General features: G+C 45.8%; 1 protein-coding gene across 1 annotated transcript in view; it reads right to left on the bottom strand.

Moving 5' to 3' along the window:
• Positions 1–1,188: 1,188 nt before the first annotated feature.
• Positions 1,189–26,954, bottom strand: part of npas3 (neuronal PAS domain protein 3) — a gene marked incomplete at both ends in the record, with an annotated part of 409,797 nt that continues 384,031 nt past the window's right edge. Inside the window, 7 exon segments of the mRNA XM_080525177.1 lie at positions 1,189–2,415; positions 3,008–3,273; positions 4,526–4,641; positions 4,945–5,092; positions 10,195–10,301; positions 12,205–12,398; positions 19,331–19,449. Of these exon segments, the coding sequence (XP_080381303.1) occupies positions 1,189–2,415; positions 3,008–3,273; positions 4,526–4,641; positions 4,945–5,092; positions 10,195–10,301; positions 12,205–12,398; positions 19,331–19,449 (2,177 nt within the window).

Here is a 26,954-nt window from a genome sequence, read left to right as displayed (position 1 = left end):
CAAGTTAATGTTGCTAATTAGCCTCAGTTACACTGAGATAAAAGTGATCTCGTTAGAAAATACAAACAAACAAACAAACAACAAACGAAAACAACCTGCTCCGCGTTCTGTCCTGCTCAGCGCCCAATCATATTGAGGCGTTTGGATAACTGGATTGAGGGGGTCGGGAGGGGTGGGCCGGGAGGGAGTCATGAACATGGAGAGACGATGATTAGAGGTTTGAATGTCCTGAAGGAAATCTCCCAAGCTGTCTGTCTATCTGTAACTCTGTTGGAGCAGTGGTGCAGTACCTACACCAGCCAGCAGGGGTGCAGTGCCTACATCAGCCAGCTGAATGAGGATTAACTTGGTGGTAGCACCATGTAGATCTGCAGGGAAGAGAGTATGGAAGGAGTGATAGAGAGAAAGAGCATTCTATCTATCTATCTGGTACTGACCTGTACTGTTCGAGAGTCCTGGGAGAGCAAGGAGTAACATTCTATTCACAGGGCGATACCCGGCGCGAGAAAATTGCTTTTTTAATGCTTGATTTGAAAGTTAAATCTGAGCTATATATATATATTAAAAAAAAAGAAAAACGCATTAATTCTAAAATTCTATTCCCTCATTGAAGAAATAACCCTTAGAATCTTCATTTAAAGATTATTTCCGTGACCTTGTCAAACACGGTAACAACGTCCGTTTGTTGTATTCAGTCTTGATCACATCAAGATATATGGTTTAAAACCTTCCGGGTTTTTCTCCATACAAACACCTTTCCCCCTCTTCCTTAAATACACAGGGCATCTTCATAAAGATGCAACACAATCAACACAAATAAAACCTTTACCTCCGGCTCCAGAAGGAGTCTTGTGGTAACATGAATTCTCTGTAGGCAAAAAGGAATTCTTTACAATAAAGAATAGTCAGTTTAGTTTGATCAGAGAAAATGTCATTGATCGAAAGAGGGGTTAAGAAGGGAGGAGAGGTGGAGAGGGAAAGGGGGAGGAGACAGAGAGAGGGGAGAGAACAAGATAGAAAGACACAGGGGGCCATTCATTTCTATTACACAAAGCTCAATTGCTCAAATTCAAAGTGCTAGAATATTTGTTTTTTTTTTCCCACTTGAAACACAGTCGTTATGTCTCACAGAAAAGTCCGTCAGTTTAATCGGTATTCAACACAGTAATATGGTCTGGGGGTTCAGCTTCAGTCTTCCTTGCGCTCCAGAGTCTGTGTGGCGTGGATCCCGTTGCTGTAGACGGGGAAGGGCAGCGTGGAGAACAGTCCCTCCGCCGTGGTGAACACGTTGGCCGCCGGCATCTGGCTGAGGCTGCCGCTGCTGACCGCCCCCCCGAACGGCCCCGCCGACATGTTGAGCCTGTGGACGTGGTGGTACAGCATCTCCATGGGGGTCTTGGGGTCCAGGCCGAAGCTCCCGCTGTTCACGTCGACGAAGTTCATGGCGGCGTGCGCGGCGGCGGCGGCATTGGGCAGCAGGTTTCCCTGCATGGCCAGACTGACGTCCGCGGGGGCGTAGCGGATGGTGCCGGTGGTGTAGACCCGGGGGGGGGCCGAGGCGGCCGAGGCGGCGCTGGTCGTAGCCAGCCGGTGGACCAGCGGGAGGACCACGTTGCCCGCCTGCAGCCTCTGCAGAGCCTCCAGGTCGCCCGCCGTGTAGAGCAGCGAGGAGGAGGCGGGGCTAGAGGTGGTGGGCGTGGCCTGTTGCTTGTTGTCTCGCGGCGAGGCCGACAGGGGCGGGGAGAGAGGGTCGGAGGAGGAGGAGTTAGAGGGGGGAGGGGCCAGGCTGGTGCCGGAGGAGGCGGAGGAGGGGCCGCTGCCGGCGGCGCTGCTGTAGGGGGTCTTCCTGCTGCTGCCCCCCCCCTCGGTGCCCGGGGGGGTCAGGACGGAGTCTGGGATGGCCACCTGCAGGCCGCCCGCCTGGGGGGAGGGGAAGGCATCGTGGGGAGGGGGGGGCTTGGTCATGCTGTAGGGGGACTCGTTCCTGGAGATCTCCCTGTTGGGGGGGAAGTTCCAGATGCTGCTGTCGTTGTCGAAGTTGATGGGCTCTGACATCTCCGTCTTGATCTTCAGCACGGAGGCGGCGGTGGCGGGGGAAGGGGGGTGCAAGAGGGGGGGCTCGCCCAGGGAGGGGTCCAGGGAGGGGCCGCCCCCCCCGGGGGAGGGGGTGGGGGGGGAGAGGCGGAGACGTTGCCGGCTGTTCCCTCCGTTCCACTTCTGCTTTTTCCTCCTCTTCTTCCTCTTCTGGTGCTTGCTCGCGGCGGGGGCGGCCAGCTCAGCCCCGCTGTCACAGTCCTTCACGCTGCGGTCCTCTTCATCCTCCTCCTCGCCGTCATCCTCGTCTTCCTCTTCGGAGGAGGAGGAGGAGGGAGAGTCCCTCAGCGTCACCCCGTCCCCGTCTCCATAGTGCTCCACCTTCAAACCACATCAACACTTTAACCTCCACAACACTTCACAATTAAACACACAAAGGACCTATCGCTAAGCCACGCCCCCTTTGAAAACTCGGACAAACAAACAACGCTTCACTGACTTCACTGACAGTGACTGACTGATCGACCGTGACTGAATGACATTCAATGACTTACAATGGCGGGAGTTGGCAAATTTCTGATTTCTGATTTACCACAGCAAGTAATAGACGTGTTTTTTTTAAAGATGACAAGAATATTTAGTCTAGAAGCTTTTCACCATCAGATATTAGCGAGTTGTTTGAAGTTTTCTGCCTGTAGTGACTTTTGCTGTGATATGATTGGACAATTTATATTTTTGGGCGTGGCTTACGATAGGTCCATTATCAGGCGATAACGTTGACACAAATAAATGGACAAGAAAATCGGATGGTTGGATTTAGACGACGACCTGATAAGAATATACAAAGACAGTAGTAACAGAAACAAAACAAAGATGACATCAAACGACATTCTGAAATCAAATCAAAAGGACCCCGACCACCCGGCCCCCTAAGTCCTTTTTAAGTCCAACCAATTTAAAAAAAGGAGCCCACCTTGATGTGCAGCCCCCCCAGGCGGCCCAGCTGGGTCAGCTGACCGATCCGGCCCACCTCCTTGGTCTCCCCCTCGCAGTCGGAAGGTTCCAGGCTGTCGTCGCTGTCCTGGCTCTCGGGGTTGCTGGAGCTGTCCCCCTCTTCCTGCCTGTGGACCTCCTGCTCCAGGGAGGACTGGCCCGGGGGCTGCTTCTTACTGTCCGCCTCCGGATCCTCGCTGTTCTCTGATTGGTGGCCCTTCCCGTCCGACTTGGAGTTCTCGTTGTCTTCAGGGGGGGAGGGGAAGGGCGAGACGGACAGACGGACAGACAGATGTTGAGGTTAAGCACGCACACCTGAACAGCACTCAGAACAAAACTCTGTCCTACACAATGTGCTCTACTTCTACTTCTATGTCCTTTTGTTTGGTTGAAATACTCCCTGTTTTAGGACAGATTTTTTGTTGTTGCTATATAATAAATTGGGGAGGGGGGGGGGGGGGGGGACAGTTACTGACATTCCATTTGAGCTTCCTAAATGTATTTTTGGCAGACCTGTGATAGTGAACATGGAACACATCACCACTCGACACAAACTAAACCTCCACCAAAACACTCCAACATTCTGCTGCTGTTCCTCTATGGTGGCTGACATTAACTGGCGCTATTGTGGCATATTGGCACTCTCTACCCCACTCCAGCCTCCTGAAACCCAGTGACACTGAGGCCTGCCAGGGTGATAGTAGCTACTGCCGGGGCACTCTCACACTCTCTCTGTTGCCAGGGTGAAGAGGACAACTCCAGCCCAGAGGCAGCTGGCATGGACTACAGCCCCCACGATGCACGCTGGCATAGGGGGGGGGGGGGCACTCAGGAAGGCTTGGTGCCAAGGCCCAATATGCTGCCACTTCTCTTTCCGACTGTCACCCAGAATCATCTCTCTCCCCTCCTCTCCCTTCTTCCTCACCCAGAATCATCTCTCTCCCCTCCTCTCCCTTCTGGCTACACCATCATCTTCCTGCTCCACCTTACATGGCTCAACTCCACTCCTTATTTGGGCATGGATACTAATTGTTTACTATATGTACTGTATGTTCCACCTACACTTCATGACTTATGGATGCTGTGTGGTAATACAGTTCTGTGAGATGGAATCTGTCCTAAACAGTAACACTGCCAGTATCAGGTCTGGTGGAGGTAGAAATCAGGCTAATTGTTATGTTGTTAAACGTGTGTTTGATACCCTTCCCCCATTCCGGTCCATGCACCACAGCGAGCCTGTCCTCCAACAGCCTCCCCTGATCACTACCTAACCATTTAACCTGTTTCACATTCTAAACCAGGTCAGTTTAGTTTTCCCTCCACAGGTAGTGTGAGGGTTGAGCTAACGGCTAACAGGTATGAAGGCTACAGGTTCTGTCTGGCTCTGATATGAAGGCTACAGGTTCTGTCTGGCTCTGATATGAAGGCTACAGGTTCTGTCTGGCTCTGATATGAAGGCTACAGGTTCTGTCTGGCTCTGATATGAAGGCTACGGTACCAGAGTTCTCCTTGGACTCTGACTCGGAGTCGGAGGTCTCTGATGACTCGGAGGCCTTCTCTGGGAGGTTGGGCAGCTGGGCGATGTCCATGGGAGTGTCCTTGTACTCCGGGTTACTGAGAGAGAGAAGGAGAGAGAGCGAGAGGGAGGGAGAGGGGGAGGGGGGGGAAGAGAAGAGGAAACACAGCAGATGGAGGTCAAATAGAGAAGTCAAACACAGGGCTTAAATGCTTTTTAAATGCTATTTTAAATGATCCGTTGGTTGAATTTTGTCTCGTAAAAAACAACAACTCCCTCCGTTCCCCCTTGAGTGCTGTTTGCTGAGCAGCCTGCGTCCAGGTGTGCCCCCCGCCCCCCCCCCCCCCCCTCCGTGTGGGCCCGTTCTGGGCCCGGGGCCAGGCGTGGCCGCGTCCTCTTACCTGAGGACGTAGTTGATCCAGATGATGTTCTTCTCGTTGCCGTTCTTGGCGTTGATGGCGATGGTGGCGCTGGACTGGATCCAGATGTAGCCGCTGTTCTTCTGGATCCAACGGTAGTACTTGGTCACACACTGACCCTTGTTTATCACTGGGGGGGAGGGGGAGGGGGGGGGTGGATGGAGGGATGGAGGGAGGGAGGGAGCGAGAGAGAGAGAGAGAGAGAGAGAGAGAGAGAGAGAGAGAGAGAGAGAGAGAGAGAGAGAGAGAGAGAGAGAGAGAGAGAGAGAGAGATAGAGAGAGAGAGAGAGAGAGAGAACATCAGCCCATCTACAGCCCATAACCCCTCCTTGAGAAACCAGCCTTTTACTGATGGCCCCTTCGCTCTACATTGAGAGGCTGCAGTTCATCTCCTTTACCACCAGAGGAAGCTGTGGCACTGTGAGAACTCCACCACCCTGCCGCTGTGTCCTTGTCTGCTTGTGCTCAACCGAAGAAGGTCTAGTAGTTGCAATATATTTGGCTAAATTAACCGCTAAATGGTTATCTCAAACAATATGTATTTCCATTAATCACGGCGCTCAGAAACAGAAGCAGTAAGAATAGGAGTGAGGTAGTAAATTCATATTCTTAGTTTAATTACGGCTACAACTTGCCATTTCCACGAAAGACAGTTCCACAAGGACAATGATTTATATAAAAAGAAGACCAGTAATTAAAAACTATTAGGAACTAATAGCATTGTTTAAGAAGCCATCCCAAGGGCTCTAACAGTTGACTTTAGATCTGGGATGCTTTCTGACCCGATAATGTAGAAGATGAGCGGAGCTGATAAATAACTTGTTTTTCTTTCCAATCCACTAAAGCAGCCAGGCAGCCACTAAAGCAGCCTCCTGTAACCTGGATCTCTCCTTCATTATTTATGCTTTGTTTATTTTATTATTATTTATTTTATTTTATTATTGTTAGTTCTAGAGTCTAACAACTACAACACAGAGGATATGAGGCATTTGACACTCGATCGTTTCAGGAGAAAAAATAAAAGAATCTATATAATACTCCAATAATTATTTCAAAAATTATTTCCTATTAGAGAACCAATGGATTTGTATTTGATCTTTTTGGGAATAGAAAGAAGTGGAAGTTAGATATGCAGAATGAAGAATTCCCCTCATTGGTTGCCCTGTCTCTACTGAAAGGATTTAATTCCTAATGTTGAAAGTCACGGCTCATTTAATATCCCAGTATTTATTAATTTTCATCACCATTCTGAAAATCCGACAAGCACAATCCTGGTCCACCTCACAACATTGGGAGATGAGCAACTAACCAGTTGATTTGAAGCGTGACTTGACAAATCAATGAGCCTTGAACGGGTTTAGTACCTCTAACCTACAACGTGTACACAGAGTCACATATACAACTCTCTGTACCGTGTGTGTCCAAACAGGGCTGACAGAACTCTCCCCTCTGCATCCATATCAATACACCCCCCCCCCCGAACCCCTGACCCCCCCCCCCCCACGAACCCCTGCCCCACCCCTGGCACCCCATCCACGCAGATGGGGCTTACTCTTTAACCCCGTTCACTTACACTGCCATTAGATACATCATGCCCTGCTCTGGATATTGATTTAGTGGTCATGAAGAGGCCAATGTTCCACTGTCTGTCTGTCTGTCTGTCTGTATGCCTGTCTGTATGCCTGTCTGTCTGTATGACCACCTGTCTGCCTGACTGCCCCTCTGTCTGTATGTCTGTCTGTATGCCTACCTGTCTGCCTGTCCCTCTGTCTGTCTGTCTGTCTGTCTGTATGCCTACCTGTCTGCCTGCCTGCCCCTCTGTCTGTCTGTCTGTCTGTCTGTCTGTCTCTCTATCTGTCTGTCTGCCTGCCTGACAGTCTGTCTGTCTGTCTGCCTGCATTCCTGCCTGTCTGTCTTCCTGTCTGCCAGCATGCCTGCCTGTCCCTATGTCTGTCTGCCTACCAGTCTGTCTGTCTGTCTGTCTGTCTGTTTGTTTGTCTGCCTGTCTGCCTGCCAGTCTGCCTGCCTGTCTGTCTGCCTACCTGTCTGCCTACCAGTCTGCCTGTCTGTCTGTCTGCCTGTCTGTCTACTGCTTCAGGCATTAAAAAGAATACGCACCCTTTAATCTGCAGCCTCTCTCCTGCAGCCCCGGGCAAGCCTGCAGGACGGCTTCCCTCTCTCTCTATCCCTCTCCCTCTTCCATCCCAGGCTCTCTCTCTCTCTCTCTCTCTCTCTCTCTCTCTCTCTCCTCAGTCTCTCTCTTTCTATCCTCCATCTCTCCCTCTCTCTATCCCCCCACTCTCTCTCTCTCTCTCTCTCTCTCTCTCTCTCTCTCCCTCTCTCTCCATCCTTTCCTCCTCCTCTCCTGTCCTTCAGTTGCTTTTAATCACTTGGATCTCTTCCATAATGGCGGCTTGCTACCTTTCAGATACCCTTTACCCAAAGAGGCCCTCGCTCGCCTGCAACGGGGGGGTGTCACCGTCATATAAAAGTAAGTAATTTACACCCGTGAAATTGCTTTATGGAAAAGTCCTTGTGGTTCCGCGGGGGTATTATCGTAAAGCCAAGCCTTATATGAACGAGAGAAAGGAGACAGGAGGGAACATTCGCTTCTTCTCTGGCTGTTAAGATATTTGTCTGGCTTCATAGACAACTCTTCTGTGTGTGTGTGTGTGTATGTGTGTGCGCGTGTGTGTGTGTGCGCGTGTGTGCATGTGTGTGTGCGAGGTGTTTTTTTAGTTTTTTTTTAGAAGCTCATTCTTCTGTACTGTCCAAAGTCATGGGTTTCTGTTTCCAAAGCTTTAATAAATAAATAAATAAATCTACAGCAACTTTGCCTGTCTACGTTCAGCTGGGCTCTCAGAGGGGGGTGTGGGGTGTTTTCTGTGGCTGTGGTTCAGAGTCTTCCAACAGGAGAACCCGGAGAAAGAGACGCAGCCCTTTCATTAAAGCCAGTGTGAAGGGCTCGGGAGACGGGCTCCTGGAGTCTGCCTGGAGGCACATGGACCAGGCCTTGGGGGCTGGGGGGCTGCTTCTCCATGGCAGCTGGAGGTAGAACATCGGAGGCCGGGGCTCCTCGTAATGCCTGGGACGGAATGAGGACACGCCGGTGTGGTTTGGTACCGTTCCTCATTCCGTTCCGTGTTTTACAATGAGGTTCTACCTCCACTAACCTCCCCTGGAGCTGCAGTATATTCTCTCCCTCTCTCTCTCCCTCTCTCTCCCGCTCTCTCTCTCTCTCTCTCCCCCTCTCTCTCTCTCTCTCTCTCTCTCTCCTATCTCTCTCGTATCCAGTCCACACATAAAATGGAGGCAGTTCTGCATTACCTGACAACCCGGTAGCACTGAACTCATCTCCAGTCCAATGTAGGCGACGGATGATCTCCCGAGATGATCTCAGCGCTAAGGAGCTTATGGGAAACTGCCCCCCCCACCCCCCTCCCCCGCCGATCATTTCACAGTCCTCTGTGTGAATAAAAAGCCAAGTGACTATCGCGCCACATTAAAAACCATCCGACCAAAGCCAATTCATTTACACCCCCCCCCCCCCCACATCTGCTTCACTTCTGACCTCTCATCTAGAGAGGCAACCAAGTGGAATAATCTCCTCCATTTCCTGTAGAGTCCCATGACCTCTGACCCTGTGTGACCTGATCACAGGTGACACTGGCACATGCTGATTGGATGGTCTGTTCCGACTGAAACCCCCCCCCCTCCCCCCACGGAATGTAATTGAAAAAAGTTTCACTCGCTGTCATCACATCTTAACCCACGAGCATACATTAAAGCCTCCCTTCCCTTCCCTATCTCTCTCTCTCCTCTCTTACCTGGTCTCTCACTCCTCTTTCTCCCCCTGTACTCTCCTCTCTTCTCCTCCTCATTCCCCACTCCCCTCTTCTCTTCTCTCATCTTTGTTCACCTCCCTCTCTCCTCCTCCTCCTCCTCCTCTCCTTCCTTCCCTCTGCTGGGTCTCATCCTCTAATAGATGGACTGTGCTGGTGGTTTAAGACATGGGGACAGTGCTCCATGCGGCAGTAATTGGGCCCTAATTCAGTTCAACTCCCCAATATCGAATCAGACGGTTGGAAATTCCCTCGGCCTGCCGACCGACAGATCCAAGGACACTTGTCTTCCCCCACCCCTGACACCCCCCACCCACCGGGACTTGCAAACACCTAATAAAGTGGGGGATTTACGCCTTCCTACCCCCCCCCCCCACACACACCCTTCCCGGTCCAGCCTGCTACGCTATGGGGTCCCACACCTCACAAGACCAATGGAACGTGACGCCATTCGCCACGCCTTCCCGCTTTTTACCAGTCCAGTAAAGGCTGGACAGATGAAACCCATGCAGCGAGTCGCAGAGCGGCCCTAGAGAGACAGACATGAGCGTCTGTCTCTCTGACATGTCCCTTTATTGGCAAACATGGCCGCCTCTCTAGGTGGACTCTGTTCATAGCGATGCATCAAGAGCTAGACATCACACTGCCAGAGCTAGACGTCACAGGGACTGAACTGGATTTCACTCTCTGGAGGTAATGGAGGCTTTTTTAACAATAAAATATAAGCCATTAGACAAAGTCATTAGCTCCTCTGTGTCAGGCACAACTATGTCACTGTTTAACACCATCGACTACAAGACTCTAGATTAAATCATGTCACGTCTTAAACCTGTGCCCTTGATGTCCTGCCAACAAGCTTTTAAAAAAAACATATTTAGCTGCTTGGTGAGTGAATTAACACAAATAATCAACACTTCCATTTCATCAGGAATTCCTTGTAGAACTCAAACAGGCCCAAACTCAAAATGTAAATGTTCTGCAGCATTTATGACTAAACACTAGCACTTGATCTATGCTTATTAAATGTTTTATCTTGTTTATTTTTGAACTGAGCTGAACTGAACTGAACTGAACTGACCTGAACTGAACTGAGCTGAGCTGAGCTGAACTGAACTGAGCTGAACTGAGCTGAACTGAACTGACCTGAACTGAACTGACCTGAACTGAACTGAACTGAACTGAACTGAACTGAACTGAGCTGAACTGAACTGAACTGAACTGAACTGAACTGAACTGAACTGAACTGAACTGAACTGAACTGAACTGAACTGAACTGAACTGAACTGAACTGAACTGAACTGAACTGAACTGAACTGAACTGAACTGAAATGAACTGAGCTGAGCTGAGCTGAGCTGAACAGAGCTGTATGATTGTAGTGGTAGTACTCACAGTCTAGATGGCAGTGTCGTATGCCCTCCACGTCCTCGGCATGGATGAACTGGTAACACCGCTTCCCCACCACGTCCACCGGTGTCAGGTCCATGTAGTCACTGATTCTAAAAATCAAGTTCAATCAGCACATTAGCCCATAGAGTCCCATGCTGCCGTACAATGATATCACCAGTCATTCAATAACATCACCGGTCATACAATAATATCACTGGTCATACAATAATATCACCAGTCATACAATAGTATCACCAGTCATACAATAATATCACCAGTCATACAATAATATCACCAGTCAGACAATAATATCACCAGTCATACAATAGTATCACCAGTCATACAATAATATCACCAGTCATACAATAATATCACCAGTCATACAATAGTATCAAAGATCACCCTAAATCACACAAAACAATCAAGTGAACGGTATAAGCATTTCAGTAAAAAGGTCTTTAACAGTAACACCTGCTCAGTAGCAGCAGAGTATGTGAGTGTGCGGTGGGTGTCATTACAGCCAGTCCTGATAGACAATCTCTGTTGTCCTCCCCATGTGTCACCCTAATGACCAGGAGGCCTAGACTCCACATAGACAGTCCCACATTCAGGGACAATAAGGTGTAACAGGCCACGGGATGTGTCCCCATCTCCCCCGGCTGATGAAACGCCAGCTATCACTCAGTATTGAATATCATCTCTCCGTTCTGTGTTCTCCGACCGAAAGCAATCTGTCCACAATCTACCCATGAATACAGTGCTTTTTATTTAGGATATCTGGAATATCCACCTGAAACCTGGATTTCTGAGACAGATCCTGATCAGAATTCCATTAGGGCGTCCTGAATGGGGCTGTGAGACACCTTCCACTGTGTCTGGTGATGTCATATTTTCATTACTGGAGGTACTGAAGGTTTATCTCAATCCCAACAATCATAATCAACACCACCATCTAACAGACACCACAGGTGATCACGAGTACCGGCGGAATAATCATGTTCAAAATGTACCGTTCTGTATGCACGTTGAGGGTCAGGCAACATGCTATTACACTGAAACAAGGGCCGACGTGACAGGCAGGGGGGTTAGATATCTGTACTACTACTAAGTCATGTGATACAGTATACACTGAATGCTAGTGTGGATGTAGTCTTAAAGTAGTAAAACACAATGAATCAATGCAATGGCCATGCGTACTTCATAGTACGCTAGTGTGGGTATGGGAACATAGGGCACAGTGTTAACACTCCAGGTTAGTCTTACCTGTTCTCAGAGTAAACAACGTTTAATTAGTAGTTGATGATTTATTATTTCCTGTACAGTATTACCGTTGCTATGTATGCTTTTACTGTGTGATGTTATTGTATGTTTTTAGGAAGCCTTTTATAACTTGGCGAGGGACTATGGATGAAAATTAGCCTTCTGGCTAAATCAGTAATATTTACATTTTTAATGTTCATTAATATGCATTGTCCCTTTACAAATAAAATAAATAAATAAAATAAATAAATACACACTCACCGACCACTTTATTTGGAACACTATACTAATACTTTGCTCTCAAAACAGCCTCAATTCTTTGTGGCATTGCACTTTCAAGCTGTGAATCTCCCATTCTACCACATCCCAGAGGTGTTCTATTGGATTCAGATCCGGTGACTGGGAAGGCCATCGGCCATCGTCACTTAACTCATCGTCATGTTCATGAAACCAGTTTGAGACGACTTTTGCTGTGTGACATGGTGCATTATCATGCTGGAAGTAGCCATTAGAAGATGGGTACATCCATTGTGTCCATGAAGGGATGCACATGGTCCGCAAAAATACTCAAATAGGCTGTGGCATTCAAGTGATGATTGATTTGTATTAACAGGCCCAAAGTGTGCCAAGAAAACATTCCCCACACCGTCACACCCCCTCCCCAGCTTGGACTGTACAGGTGTTCCTAATAAAGTGTTCAGTGTGTGTTGTTGTTTAATACATGTTTAATATAACACGGTACACGTGTCTTACCTGTTCTCACAGTAGACGATGTTGAGGTCCATGTTGACCCGGGTGACGAACATCTGGCAGTCGATGCGCACCTCGTTGATGGTGGGCGGGGGCAGGGCGTGGGCCACCACCACCATGCCCATCATCTGGTTGGGTACGGAGCGGCTGTGGGTCAATGTCATCCGGATCCTTAGCCGGCCCGTGACGTGGATCACCTGAGCCAAGACGCACGGAGGGACAGAGGACAGTTTATTTATCTATTATCTATTATCATCAAGAGTTACCTCAGGAGAAGACACATGGAGAGACGCGGGAGTGTGTCATCCATCAATGATCGTCTTATCTAGCATCTGTCCTATCCGCGGATAGTGTCGATTGTTTTGTCCTTTTCATTTGTTGTTGTTGTTGTTGTTGTTGTTGTTGTTTAACCATCTAGGGTATATTTCATATAAATCCATACAGGGCCGGCCCAAGGCATGAACGGACTAAGCGGTTGCTTAGGGCCACAACCACTACAGGGGGCCACACTTAAAAATAAATAAATTATATATATATATATATATATTATATACCGGTATATATATTTTTTTTTTGAGGACTGATGTTGGATGGTGTTGAAAGGATGGACAGCTATAGTTTCTACAGTAGCCTGTTGTTTTGTTGTTAACAATTATGTAGTGTTTAGTAACTTTATTTATTTACACTTTATACTATAATCAATTTGCACTCATATCGATTATTCATTGATCATTTATTTGTCAAAATATTTTAGTTTTTCATTAATAATAATAATAATTCATTGAATTTATATAGCGCTTTTCCGAGGCTCATTGGTGTTACGTGCAAGTTTGTTGCTTTTATAGTTGAAAACGTTGACTTTTATTGTTATTTAACTTCTCAAATGTTAATATACAGTGGCTATAGAAAGTCAACACACCCCTTCACTTGTTTCACATTTTGTTGTGTTTTAGACTCAATTTAAATCATAAAAAAGGGCATCAATCCACACACAATACCTCATAATGACAGAGTGAAAACAAGCACATTTATTAAAATTGAAACACAGAAATACCTCATGTGCATAAGTCTTCACACCCTTTGCTCTGACACTCTTAAAAGCTAAAAAGCTCAAATGTCATCAACAAATTACTCAGTAAGTTGAGTCCATCTTAATGCAAGGATAATAGTTAATGACATTTTAGAATCAATATCTTTGTTTTTATAGGGTCTCTGATTTGCATAGGAATCAATGTGGATCAGGTTGTCATTATAAATTGAGCAAATGGAGAGGAACATAACTGCTCAGAATGCGACCCTGAGGCCTGGAGAGACTCACATGTACAAAGTTGATTGGTGGAGAGGAAAAAGCACAGTTGATGGGACAACATCATCTGAGTCACTCTACAGAATTGGTCTACAACCAAGTGGCCAAAAAAAAACGTTGATGCTCCCAGTTTCTGCACCATCTCTGGTGTGAATAATAGTGGTGCTGTATCAATTTATGGGTATATTTGTCACTGGCAGGGACTGAGGAGTTTGTCAGGATCAAGAGAAAATTGTGAAATTTGCTGAGTTGATAGTGACATCCTAATCTACACAGTGTGTAATTAATTCAAATCAGAGGCCCTATAAAAACAAAGATATTGATTCCAAAATTACATTAACTGTTATCCTTGCATTAAGATGAACTCAATTCAACTTACTGAGTGATTTGTTGATGACATTTTTGTCACTCTAGTATTTCTGCGTTTCGATTTGAATACATTTGCAGAAATTTCTAAAAACTTGTTTTCACTTTGTCATTATGGGGTATTGTGTGTGGATTGATGCCAATTTTTGATGTACCCCCTTGTCGATTAAACACCCGTCTATCGAAAACACCCATCAAAAGAAAACTCCAACCCCCCGACAAAACGTGTGTGGGGGGGGGGGGGGCACATTAAAAATCTTGCTTAGGGTCACAAAAGTCCTAGGGCCGGCCCTGAATCCATAACCTGGATGGTTCACTTAGCAACAACAATCACTGTGTTCTCCGGAGCTCCAGAGCACTCCGGTGTCAGTGTTAAAACAGAGAGGAAGACCTTCAACAAACAAACACAACCCTCACACGCAGAGAGAGGAGGTCAGGGACAAATGTTTCCCCCTGAAATGATACACAGAAGAAAGAGAAGAGAGAGAGAGAGAGAGAAAGCGGAGAGAGAGATGATACACAGAAGAGAGAAAAGAGAGTGAGGAGAGAGAGCGAGAGAGAGAGAGAGACCGAATGAAGGTTCTAATTATCAGGAGCTTTAAAGTTGTGCTAAGCTTTAAAGTCTTTGTATCTCCGTTTTGTGCCCAGAGGAGGAACCGACCGACTAGATATGCACACTAACACGTTCACATCCCTCCATTTTAATCAGGGGGAGAAACGCCGAGGGGAATTGTTTTGTAGTCTTTAAACTACTGACACTGGCCCCTGTCAGTGGTGCACCTCAGAGATGGGCCAGACGCCATTAGCATCATTCACACAGACAGATCTGGCTCCCTAAACCCATTCAAAGGCCCGACCGTAGGGGATCTCGGTGCCTCTACAACATCCCCCCCCCCCCACTCCCCCAACCCTCCCCACCAGGGACGGGCAACCCTCAACAATGGCAGTCTGACACAGCATGCCAATTGAGGGGTGGAGAAGAAGAGAGAAAAAAAGAGAGAGAGAGAGAGTAGAGAAAGAGAGAGAAAGAGTGAGAGAAAGAGAGAGAGAGTAGAGAAAGAGAGAGAAAGAGAGAGAGAAAGAGAAGAGAAGAGAGAGAGACCGGGATAAAAGAAAAAGAAACCGCACATCCGGCCGTGGAGCTCGGTGTATAACAAGCTAACAGTAATCATGTTACAATGGCCACATCAAAAAGAGGATGCCCATGAGGAAAATGGCTGCTGCCCTCACTGCCAAGGGGAGTTTATCTGCTGTGTGATGTCTTTCTTTTCAACTGAAAAGCGCCTATGACACGGGAGCTAGCAGTCACTCACACACTGGTAAATGATACAGACTCCCTCCACGGTTGTTTTAAACAAAGCTAGACAATAACCCCCCCCCGACCCCACACTTATTTTATACAAGTTAGTGAATGCAGCTGAAATAAAAGAAAGGAAGAAGAACAATTTTAAGAAGTGGTGGTGTCAGTGCTCTACCCCGGTGTGAGACGAGAGAGAGAGAGAGAACGAGAGAACGAGAGAACGAGAGGAAGGGAGTGATGCAGTGAGGCCCTGGCAACATAAAACAGAATGTAAGCAGAGGCATTTTGAGGTGGAGGAGTGCAAGTCTTTCTTGTGGTTGAAGTCCTGCTGCTCTCGGAGAAGAGTGCTGTCTTTTTCAACTGCTGAGAGACGCTTCAACAGCAGAGGAACGTTAGTTATATCAGTTACAGAAGCTGCTCTCAGACTGGCGCAGTAACCATGGGAGTGGCATGGTTATTATGGTGTGGTGTGAATAAAAGAAATGTCATGTTAGTATTCTATTTTCCATAGTTCCAAGTTTGATTGATTGACTTATCCAGATTCCCCCTTAAATGTATGTGTTTTGGTAAGTACAGTGGAGGAAGTATTCAACACATCAACAATTTGTTAATTCAACATATCGCAACACATTCCAACTATTCACAGTTTTTTTTTAAGCTTACATTTAAATGTTTATGGTTTGGGTCTGTTTGATTTCTTCAGGAAGTTTGGAGGTATTAGGATCACATGCAAAGCCATTTCTCCTCCAAACATGGCGTGTTTTATTGTTGCAGAAACATTTGATTTTTGTCTAGTCTGACCAGACATTCTCCCAGCAATCTACAGGCTTCCCCAAATGTCCTGTAGCAAACTTCAAACAAGCTTCAATGTGCTTTTCAACATGCTTCAGTAGTTTTCTTTCAGTAGCAGAGTCTTCTGAGGTAATCGTGGCAGTGGAGTGCATTGCCTATTGTTTTCTTTGTGACATCTGTACCCAGCTCCTTCCAGGTCTTGGTGGTCCTCTTGGGCTACTCTTCTGACTAACTTTCTGACTGCCTGGTCAGACATCTTGCCAGGAGCTCTTGTGTGTGGAGTCATTACTATGCTGCTCAACAGTCTTCCAAGGTCTTGGGAGAGCTGCTTGCCTCTACCCATCATGAGATGTTTCTTGCAGGAAAGCTTGGTGACAAATTATTTGTTTACTTGCATTAACAGGTGGGAAACCCTTTTTCAAAGAGTGGAAGTACTTACCCACTAACATGCACTAACCCAGCTGATTCTAATTAGCACAGGAAGGAGAACTCATTAGTGGCATAAGCTGGTTTATTGCTTTTTCCTACCGTGTTCAATGTGTTTTTCTTGTGTCATTCCACTTTATTGCACGTAGTGTTTTTCATGGATTGGAATGTTACAATTTCTTTAGCTGTGTAGTTTTATTGAGTTAATATCAAAGTGTGGTGTACATTTCATGTGAAAAGCTGTAATGGAAATATGTAGATCTTTTTTTTTGTTGGATATTTTCAATACTTATTTCCCCGACTGTATATAGGCCTATATGTATGTGTCTGTGTGTGTGTTTGTGTGTGTGTGTGTGTGTGTGTGTGTATGAGAGCTATAGTACAGTGTGTTAGCGATGCGTTGAGCTAATCTATGCAGGCTCCCAACATGCTGTCCATCATGATCAGACAGACAGAGAGTGGCAGGTTGCTGGAACACTTGACAAGGCTCTTTGGCAGCCTTCAATAAGACATCACAGCACAATGAGGGCAGAGGAAGATGTTCTAATTAGAGGCAGAGAGAAACTCCTTGTAGCTCCTTGTTAACACACACACACGCACACGCACACACGCACACAAATACACACACACACACACACACACACACACACACACATACACACCACTCTGCCGTAACCCCCTCCAACCCCCACAAATGAATATAAAGAAGCTCCTTAAATAAATAAACATTGGGAGGGGAAAAAAAAAGCTGCATTAAAAAACATACAAAATGGAAATGATCTCTCCTCAGAATAAAAGCCCCAGAGCTACGTGGGCATCAAAAGTTAGTTTTCCCCTCAAATTAAAAAAAAAAAAAAAAAAAAAAAGTACAACTTTTGAAGTAATTGCCACAAAGAGAAGGGTGAGGGGCGGCAGATTGCTTCAGGAGTGCTCTTGGCAAGAACATCATAAGCTCTGGCGAAAACATTAAATATGCTCAAGCAGCTAAATGCAAACTGACACGGCTAGGGCTTGACTGGGGCTGCAGAGAGAGAGGAGAGGCAGTCACAGACAGGCAGCATATCTCAATTTAATACAAGCCAACATAACAAAAGGATCCATTTTTATAATTCATGGTTCAGCACACAATGCACTAACTCTCTCTCTCTCCCCCTTCTCTCTCTCTCTCTCTCTCTCTCTCTCTCTCTCTCTCTCTCTCTCTCTCTCTCTCTCTCTCTCTCTCTTTCTTTCTCCCTCCCCCTCTCTCCCTTTCCACCTCTCTCTATCTCCCTCTCCCTCTCCCCCAGCCCGCCCGCCAGCCAGACAGTGAATATAGAAGAGGTATACATAAGAAATAAGATTCATCTCGTTTCCCCCAGCGAATCTCTGGAGTGCTTTTGAAATGTGATACAGCACAAATAATGATGGAGAACCTTTACATGAGTGCATTAAATGAGATGGAGCCCAGATCTGTTTAAAAAAAGATGGCTCTAAGCTGGAGCTGGCTTCACTTTGATTTGACCTCCAGAGTGGAGAGAGGGGATATAAGGGGCTATGATGCGTGCCGTGCCGTGCCGAGCCGAGACGAGCTAAGACGTCCCTCTAAATCTGAAGCACAGATCGCCTAATACCAAGCATGGATGCCATATGCAAAATTAATACGTCTCTGTATTATGTAACAACACAAGTGTTGACTTAATTTAAAGTAAATGGAAGACGCGCTCGCCCGTCCTTGTCTGGCGGTGGTAATGTATGCATGTGTGCACGTGTGAATACTGATGCTCTGGCTAGCCTAGCTTTCTTTCCTCAAATTGGATTAATATGCCGTTTGCATGTTAATGGGATAATGTGTTTGGATGGTTCGGGTTCCGATCCCATTCCGGTGCACAACAAGCATTAGCCTAGTAGCAACCATGCCGGGATAAAGCCTAAACCCTTTCCTAGAGGGCCTACCCCCCCCAGAAGGGGATGGGGATGGAGAGAGAGAGAGAGAGATGGAGAGAGAGATTTTTAGATAGGAAAGATGTGTGTGTGTGTGTGTGTGTGTGTGTGTGAGTGTGTGTGTGTGTGTGTGTGTGTGTGTGTGAGTGTGTGTGTGTGTGTGTGTGTGTGTGTGTGAAACACACTACCTTGACACCCAAAGCCTCCACAAGTCACACAGCTTATTGAGTTAATGTTGAATCTGCATGACTCTGGTCTCTACATGTACACATGTTTAACACTAGAACAGCCGTGCCTATTTTACCTACTATAAGAGCCGCCTCGGGGGTCAAATGACCATAGTCTTTACAATGGAAAGCTGCTATTTACACATCACGACCACTAGTTGGCCGCCTTGTAGATTAGCCTGCCTCCTACACAGAAAAACCTGCAAAATAGCTTCATACTATCCTGATGTAAAACATTTTTAAATGTAAGGATACTGGGTGGTAGAACGCACATATCTAAGAAAAGTCATGAAAGGAGGGTCCTGAAATTTGATCGAGTACAAAGATAAAATAAATAAATAATACGAATCAAATGACCCCACCCATGGCTGTTCTAGTGTTAACACATCCATCTGTTTCCTGTCATGGTTTTCACAAACATCAAACACATACCAACATTTCACAATATACAAGAACAAAAAAACAAAAAAACGTGACATTCGGTTACAAAGTCACAAATGAAAAACAAAGCGTATAGAATATGAAGATCAGGACGGACACGCATGTCGGATGCCATCAGTGTATGTGGCGGGAGCAGTCACACACGGAGGCAGCTCCTAACCATGGGTGAACGAGAGAGAGAGAGAGAGAGAGAGAGAGAGTGTTCTCCCTCTGGACTTCCATCCTTGGTGCTCAGAGTCTAGAACCTCTCTCCTGATGCAGGTCTGGACCTCTGGACTCTGATTTCTACCTCCACCAGCCTCCCCGGGTGTGCTGCACCTGTGGGCCCCTGCTATATCTAGTCAGTCTTACCTTATAGCCAGAAGACTTGATGTGGACTCCTCTCTTGGTCAGCGTTGACTTCATTCTGATGAAGAAGGACCGTTCTAGAAGGTTGTCTGGCCCCAAAAGGCTGGGACTGCTGGACTCCACTGTGGGGGAGCAAACACACACACATCCAATTACTTTACATTACCTGTCCACTACACCCCACTACACCCCCCTACCTGCTCACTACACCCCCCTACCTGCTCACTACACCCCCCTACCTGCCCACTACACTCCTGCCTGCCCAGGTATGTGTGTGTGTCAGGCTAGGAAGGCCCTGTGGAGAGGATGGGGGTGTTAACCCCCCCAGCCCAGTAAGATTGGCTGTAATAACAACTTCTCAATGAGTTGGTATAATATCTTGTGGCCCTCTAATGGGAGAAGCAGCACATCTCAATAAAATAAAAAAGAAAAAATCACTGCCAATAAAAGTTTGACCATGTTTCTAATGATGTTCTTTTAACAGCAAACAACCTATGCTTGGTGTAACACTGTAATTGATGAGAACGTTTTTAGTAGCAGTTGAAAAGTCATGGTGATATGTCTCTCTTCGTTGAGCTCCTGTATAGTGTTTCTATGGAGTGGAATTTGCTATTTAGTTAATGGAATAGCTATTAGCTGCGATTCACTCTCCTGTGTTACACACGCACACGCACACGCACACACACACACACACACGCACACACACACACACACACACACACACACACACACACACACACACACACACACACACACACACACACATACACACACACACACACACACACACAACATTATCTATGGAGCCAACCACTCTAATTCTAAACACAAAACACAGAGATATATATTTTGGTGTAACAGCTAGGAATGCGTGACATTTCACCAAAATTACAATTTCTTGCTGTTATTAATGTGGTTATGAAAGAAGAGAGAAAGAAAGCTTGTCAGCCCAATGACCATGTGATTACTGTCACACTTACTTCAACAAAGACTCTTATTTTAAATATTTCCAACCAGTGAATTCTAGTTATCCTGCACAGTACCATTATGTACAGAACTGGTTTCCCTGGTCTTAATCTAGTTTGAAACAAAGGGATATTTATTCTCTGCTAAACATACATAGTTAAACATCCTCAACAAATCGTGACATTAGAATTATAAGGTTCTATCTCCATTTTTGTCAAAATAGAGTTTTTTACATAATCTGATCCATTATGTGTTTATTAATGCCGGTGTGGTATTATTTTAAAAATGTTGACATTTTTGAGTTAGTAATTAATAAAATACAAAGGTTCCATCTCACAAAACATAATGGAATGTAAAAACGTTGACGCTCAATATCTCTAAACTATCCTAAACGGAGATAGAACCTTATAATTCTAAGCTCACGAAATGCACTGCAAAAAGTAAATCCAAGTGAAATATTTAAATCAAGACAATACAGTATATGCTTGTTTTTTGTCTGACTGCACTAGTTTTACAATATCTTTTACTTGTTTTAAGAAGATCTTGACAAGTGACATTTTCCTGTTCTGTTGGCAGATCATTTTGCCTATTTTAAGTAATATTTCCTAATTGTATTGCTTTTTTTCTTGTTTGTTTTGAAAGCAGACTTTTTGCAGTGTGGCTTCAACATACCGTGTGCTGTAGACAGCAGGGGAGGCTGGTGGAGGTAGACATCGGAGGACAGGCTCATTGTAATGCATGGAAAGGAATGAGGAATGTAAACCTGTGTTTTGATACCGTTCCTCATTCCGTTCCACGCATTATAATGAGCCTATCCTCCGATGTCTACCTCCACCAGCCTCCCTTGCTTCACACCTGCCTAGCATGAACAGGTAAGACAGTACTTCAACATACAGAAACATCTATCCCAACCAGTGTTAATTTTGGCTTTTTAGTCACTTAGTCTTAGTCTTCAGACGAAGATGCACACCCCTTCTAGTCACACCCCTTCTAGTCACACCCAGTCTAGTCACACCCCTTCTAGTCACACCTAGTCGCCTCCATACTTCTTAGTTCCAGTCCAGTTCCAATTGACGAAAACTGAAAACATTCCAATGCAGTTTCAGTCCACAAAGACTGCAACACATTTTAGTCTAGCCCTAGTCATTGACGAAAACTTGACTAAAATGTTTTGACGTTTTTGTAAACCAAAACCACAGTAAAAAGCCTTCTGTCTTCTTCAACCAAAACTAGACCAGAACCAAGAAGGACAGAAATGTCTCAATGTGACCAGAACCAACGTGCAGCTTCATCCTACAACCAAGACTAAAGGACTAACAAGCCAAAACTAACACTGATCCCAACCGGATGTGTGTGGTCACACACAGCACAACAAGGGTGTCTCCCTGCCAGAGGTGAAAGCGTCCATTAGTCAGCATGCGTGGTGATCAAGCCTTAATCACAGGCATATTCATATTATGGCATCTGTCACCCAGAAGCACAGAGGGACAGGCTGGCCACGCCCACATCTGTCACCCAGGTAGCACAGAGGGGAGAGGCTGGCCACGCCCACACGTCCTTCCTACCCAGGGGTGGAGGGAGGACTACTGGTAATGCGTGTGTGTGTGTGTGTGTGTGTGTGTGTATGTATGTATGTATGTATGTATGTATGTATGTATGTATGTATTTGTGTGTGTGTGTGTATGTGAGTGTGTGTGTGTGTGTGTGTGTGTGTGTATGGGCGTGTGTATGTGTGTGTGTGTGTGTGTGTATGTGTGTGTGTGTGTGTGTGTATGTATGTACGTATGTATGTATTTGTGTGTGTGTGTGTGTGTGTGTGTATGTTTATAAGTTCTACCCGATGTGTAGTTCTGAGTGTGAGTGTGTGTGGTGGAGGGGGGTAGGGTCCTCAAAGATCTCTTTACCTTACTTTACCCCCACCACCACCAGACATGGACAGGACTAGGAGATTAAAGAGCAAAAGCGCAGAGAGACCAGACTAGGAGATTAAACTGAAACAGGATTACCAGCAGCAGACAGCACCACAGCTGGAACATGGGCTTTTCTGCTGCTCTGCATACAACAGGCCTGATGTAACTTTGGCTTGGCCAGGGACCGGAAGCAATATGATCAGGAGGGAGAGAGGGGGGGTGAGGAGGGGTGAGGATGCTGCCATTCTCATTCACCAGGCGTCTTCTTCTTTTCTTTCTGAGGGACAGGAATTAAATGTCATTTAAAATCTAACTAGTTCTTTATCACTCCGGGGAGAGGGCCTGCGCCATGTTATATTTAGTCATTTCATTTCTTCTGATTAAATATGAATTACTATGAACATTTTCTCATCATCTAACACAGCAGCCACGGCATACGCCGGGCGCTTTTTAATACACTATAATATAATACACTATAATATAAGCACAAACTTGGAGCTCTCTGAGAGTTTAATTTGCCACTCTAATCCAATCAAATCAACCTTATTTCTCTTATCACAGATCCCCATTTTGAATTAAGTGCGCTCATTAGTTTTAATCAAAGGCAGAAAGATCAAAACTCACACTTAACTGCTTCAGATCATAGCTGTCAGTCAGCCGCGCAGTTCTATTGGACTAAAACACAAGATCAGAGGCTCTTAGAACTGAGTGTTTTCATTAGCCAGCCATAGTGCACCAGGCTGCTTTAAACACATTCTCTCTCTCTCACCCCAAGGACTACTGAAGCTGCGTCAGGGTCATGTGTGTCCTGTGTTTCTGGTGTGTGTGTGTGTGTGTGTGTGTGTGTGTGTGTGTATGAGAGAGTGTGTGTGTGTGCGTCTGCATGCGAACATGTGTGTGTGTGTCTGTTGTATGTGTGTATGCTTTTCTGGTGTGTGTGTGTGTGTGTGTGTGTGTGTGTGTGTATGCGTGTATGTGTGTCTGTCTGTCTGTCTGGTGTGTGTGTGTGTGTGTGTGTTTTTCTGGTGGGTGCGTGCATGTGTGTGTATTTCACCAGTGAACTAGATAGTAGTGGCTATGATAGGGATGTGAATTATGGAACGGCCAACTCGTACACAGAGGGACACGGAGAGACACTGCAGTATGTTCTACCTCTGACTGAGGATCATGTAGAGGTGTGTGTTCATATGAGGATAGTGTAGAGGTGTGTGTTCATATGAGGATAGTGTAGAGGTGTGTGTTCATATGAGGATAGTGTAGAGGTGTGTGTTCATATGAGGATAGTGTAGAGGTGTGTGTTCATATGAGGATAGTGTAGAGGTGTGTGTTCATCACTCCTGTTGCTAAGCCAGACTGATCAGAGAACACTGGGGACAGTGTTTAGTGTTCCAGATATACCAGTAGTTTTAAATGTTACTCCTGAAAAAGTGGTTTAGCCAATGAACAGCCTCGATACTGGGAGAATAACGATTTAACATAGCATATATATCTTTTATGATGTTTCTGAAGTACAATGGTGATAGATATATATCTAGTATAGTATAGAGTGATTACAGCCTAACCATGTGATCAAATTCATGTATTCAGATAAATGCATTTTTATGTTGATATTATACTGGTCGATATATTATACTGGCCTATACCTTAAGCAATTCCAGAGTGAAAGCTTCAAAGGGTGAGACACCATGTTTGAAACCTGAGTCTTGTACAAAACAAATGACACCTTTTTAAAAAGATGACTCCTTCAAAAGGACAAATAATAATTTGCGCTCCTTATTTATGCGTTGTCAAAGTGCCGTGCTTCATTTTCCCGATGAGAGCCTTCAGGAGCCCACCATCCCAGGGATGAGAGTGATGACATTTTAAAAGTATTACTTTCCTTGTGGTGAGTGTTGACCATCAATAACCCGCTGGCAGTTCTTTAGCCCCCCCCCCCCCCCCCCCCCACGGCCCCCTCACTCTGACAAGCACATCCATGAAACCTCTCCCCCACACACTAGGGAGAGCTTAGCAAGCTGCCAGCCTGCTTGCCCAGAGACACACAGCTACGATAGCTCTCAGACACACACACACACACACACACACACACACACACACACACACACACACACACACACACTTTCTCTCTCTCTCTGCCCAGACACACAGCTACAGTAGCTAACAGACGTCTCTCTGTATGACTTGTAAGCCCTCAGCCTCGCAAACTCCCACTACTATTACTCAATTTACATTTATATAAATATTAGTACCAATTCAGAACGCCAAGCGTTTTTAAGGGACCGATAAATCAAGATAGAGTATGTAGGCCATGGCCCAGGCAGGCTCCCTCTAGCAAGAGTGTGTGTATGTGTGTGTGACAGAATGTGTGTGTGTGTGTGTGTGTGTGTGTCTGCTCTCTCCCCCCCCCTCTCTCTATCACACACACACACACACACACACACACACACACACACACAAGTGTGTGGGCCTGTCCTCTGCGGTGGTGGTGGAGGTCCCTGTCTGTCCTGTAGCTGATGCATGGGGGCGTCTCTGTGCATTAGTAATGATAGATCATCCACCAGGACCAACGCTAATTGGACGCCACCACAGGCAGCCTCCATATTGAGAGGTACAGGGTGATTTTTCAATATAGTCTGTGGATGTGTGTGTGTGTGAGAGGGGGGTGGGGGAGAGAGGGAGAGGGAGAGAGAGAGAGAGAGTATGTGCATGTGAGCGTGCAAGTGTGTATGTTTAGGTTTGTGTGTGTGTGTGTGTGTGTGTGTGTGTGTGTTTTTCTGGTGTGTGTGTGTGCGTGTGTGTGTGTGTGTGTGTGTGTATGTGTATGTGTTTTTGTGTGAGTATGTGTGTGTGTTTCAAGTTTCAGGTTTTATTGTCACATTACACACGTGTGAGAGAGTAACATTCTTAGGCTTCTGTTCCTGACATTGCAGCACAAGACAATCAATAAAAAAAATCAAAGTAAAACAAAAACTCCTCCTTCAGTTCTACACCGCCATCATTGAGAGCATACTCACCTCATCTATCACAGTTTGGTACGGCAGCTCGGACAGTAAATCAAAAAGAAAACTACAGCGAATAGTAAGGAAATCATCCAAGATCATCGGCACCCCTCTCCCATCAGTTGAATCACTATATCTCAAACGCACCACAAATAGAGCACATAAAATTATCTCTGACCCCTCCCACCCTGCTCACCACCTGTTTCAACTGTTGCCCTCTGGACGGCGCTACCGATCCCTGGCCACCAAAACATCCCGTTTCAAAAACAGTTTTTTCCCCTCTGCCATAAGGACTCTCAACACCTGACTCACTGCACTTTATAAATTGTAAATTGTAAATATGTTTTTGTCTTGTGGTTATGTGTGTTCATGTCCATGTGATAGTTATGTGCAATGTGTGTATGTTTTTTTGACACTGCTGTATTGAGCTGTACCGAAAACAAATTCCACCGACCTAGGTCGTGTGGTCATTAAACGATTCATTCATTCATTCAATAAGGCAATAGGCAAGATAAGTCAAGATAAAATAGAGTAACAATAGTATAAGACATAAGTGAGACATTTGGACAAGTGACGAGTTGTGGGAGACAAATAGACAAATAATACAGGATACAATTAGCAGTACAAATAGTCAAATAAAATAAAATAGTACGTAAGTAAGTAGAATGTCATGAGTATTGCACTCGGTAGCAGTGGGTGTGAGAGGTAGTATTGAGTAAACTGACTGTGAGCTTAAGGTTTAGGTAGTCTGTATACATGGGGTGTGCTTGGGGATGATAGTCAATTGTCTACAGTAGGCTTGTTTATGAGCCTGATCGCCTGGGGGAAGTAGCTGTTGGTTAGCCTCAGAGTTTTGGCCCTGAGGCTCCAGAAGAGGCTTCGTCTTTTGGACGGCATCGGTTTGAACAGACTGGTTGGGGTGGCTGGGGGTCTTCGATGATCCTCCAGGCTTTGCTAACACACTGTTTGAGCGTTAGAGTGTGTGTGTTTGAGTGTGTGTGTTTGAGTGTGTGTGTGTGTGTGTGTGTGTGTGAAAGAGAGAGACAGGTATTAAACAGTCTAAATAATACAATTTAATGTAAATTAATTAACTTATTAATACAGCTAAATAATGCATAAGTTCAGATTATGTGTGATATAAATAGAGGAACAAAATAATAATTTTCCTCATTTTCAACTAAATATCAACTAATAATTTACAGCTCCTCTGATCTAGTGTGCGTATGTGTGTGTGTGTGTGTGTGTATGTGTATATGTATGTGTGTATGTGTGCTTGTGTAGCCATGCGTGTGTGTGTGTGTGTGTGTGTGTGTGTATGGGTGTGTGTGTGCTTGTGCAGGCAAGCGTGTATGTGTGTGTGTGTGTGTGTGTGTGTGTGTGTGTGTGTGTGTGTGTGTGCTTGTGCAGGCATGCGTGTATGTGTGTGTGTGTGTGTGTGTGTGTGTATGTATGTGTGTGCTATAAGGAAGCTATATGAGCCATTGACAGAAGCAGGCTCAGGTGGCGTTTCTCCATGATTGTCATCCACCTAAGGACTGCTAGACAGCGTCAGAGAATGTAGCACCATCCCATAATGTCCTGGAGTGGTGCCTTCTTTACCAGACCTCCCCTGAGACCCTCTCAACAGGCACCTCTTAGCTTCTAATACAATATAGAGAAATGGTCGGGTTTCCATGGCAACTCGCTCCTCTCTCCATCACAATTTGCGGCGGGCCCACTTTGGTGATTTCACATCCATCCTATATTCACTCT

This window comes from Nansenia antarctica, assembly GCF_963989245.1.
Source record: "Nansenia antarctica genome assembly, chromosome: 3".
NCBI lineage: Eukaryota > Metazoa > Chordata > Actinopteri > Argentiniformes > Microstomatidae > Nansenia > Nansenia antarctica.
This window is presented reverse-complemented; position numbering and strand designations above follow the sequence as displayed.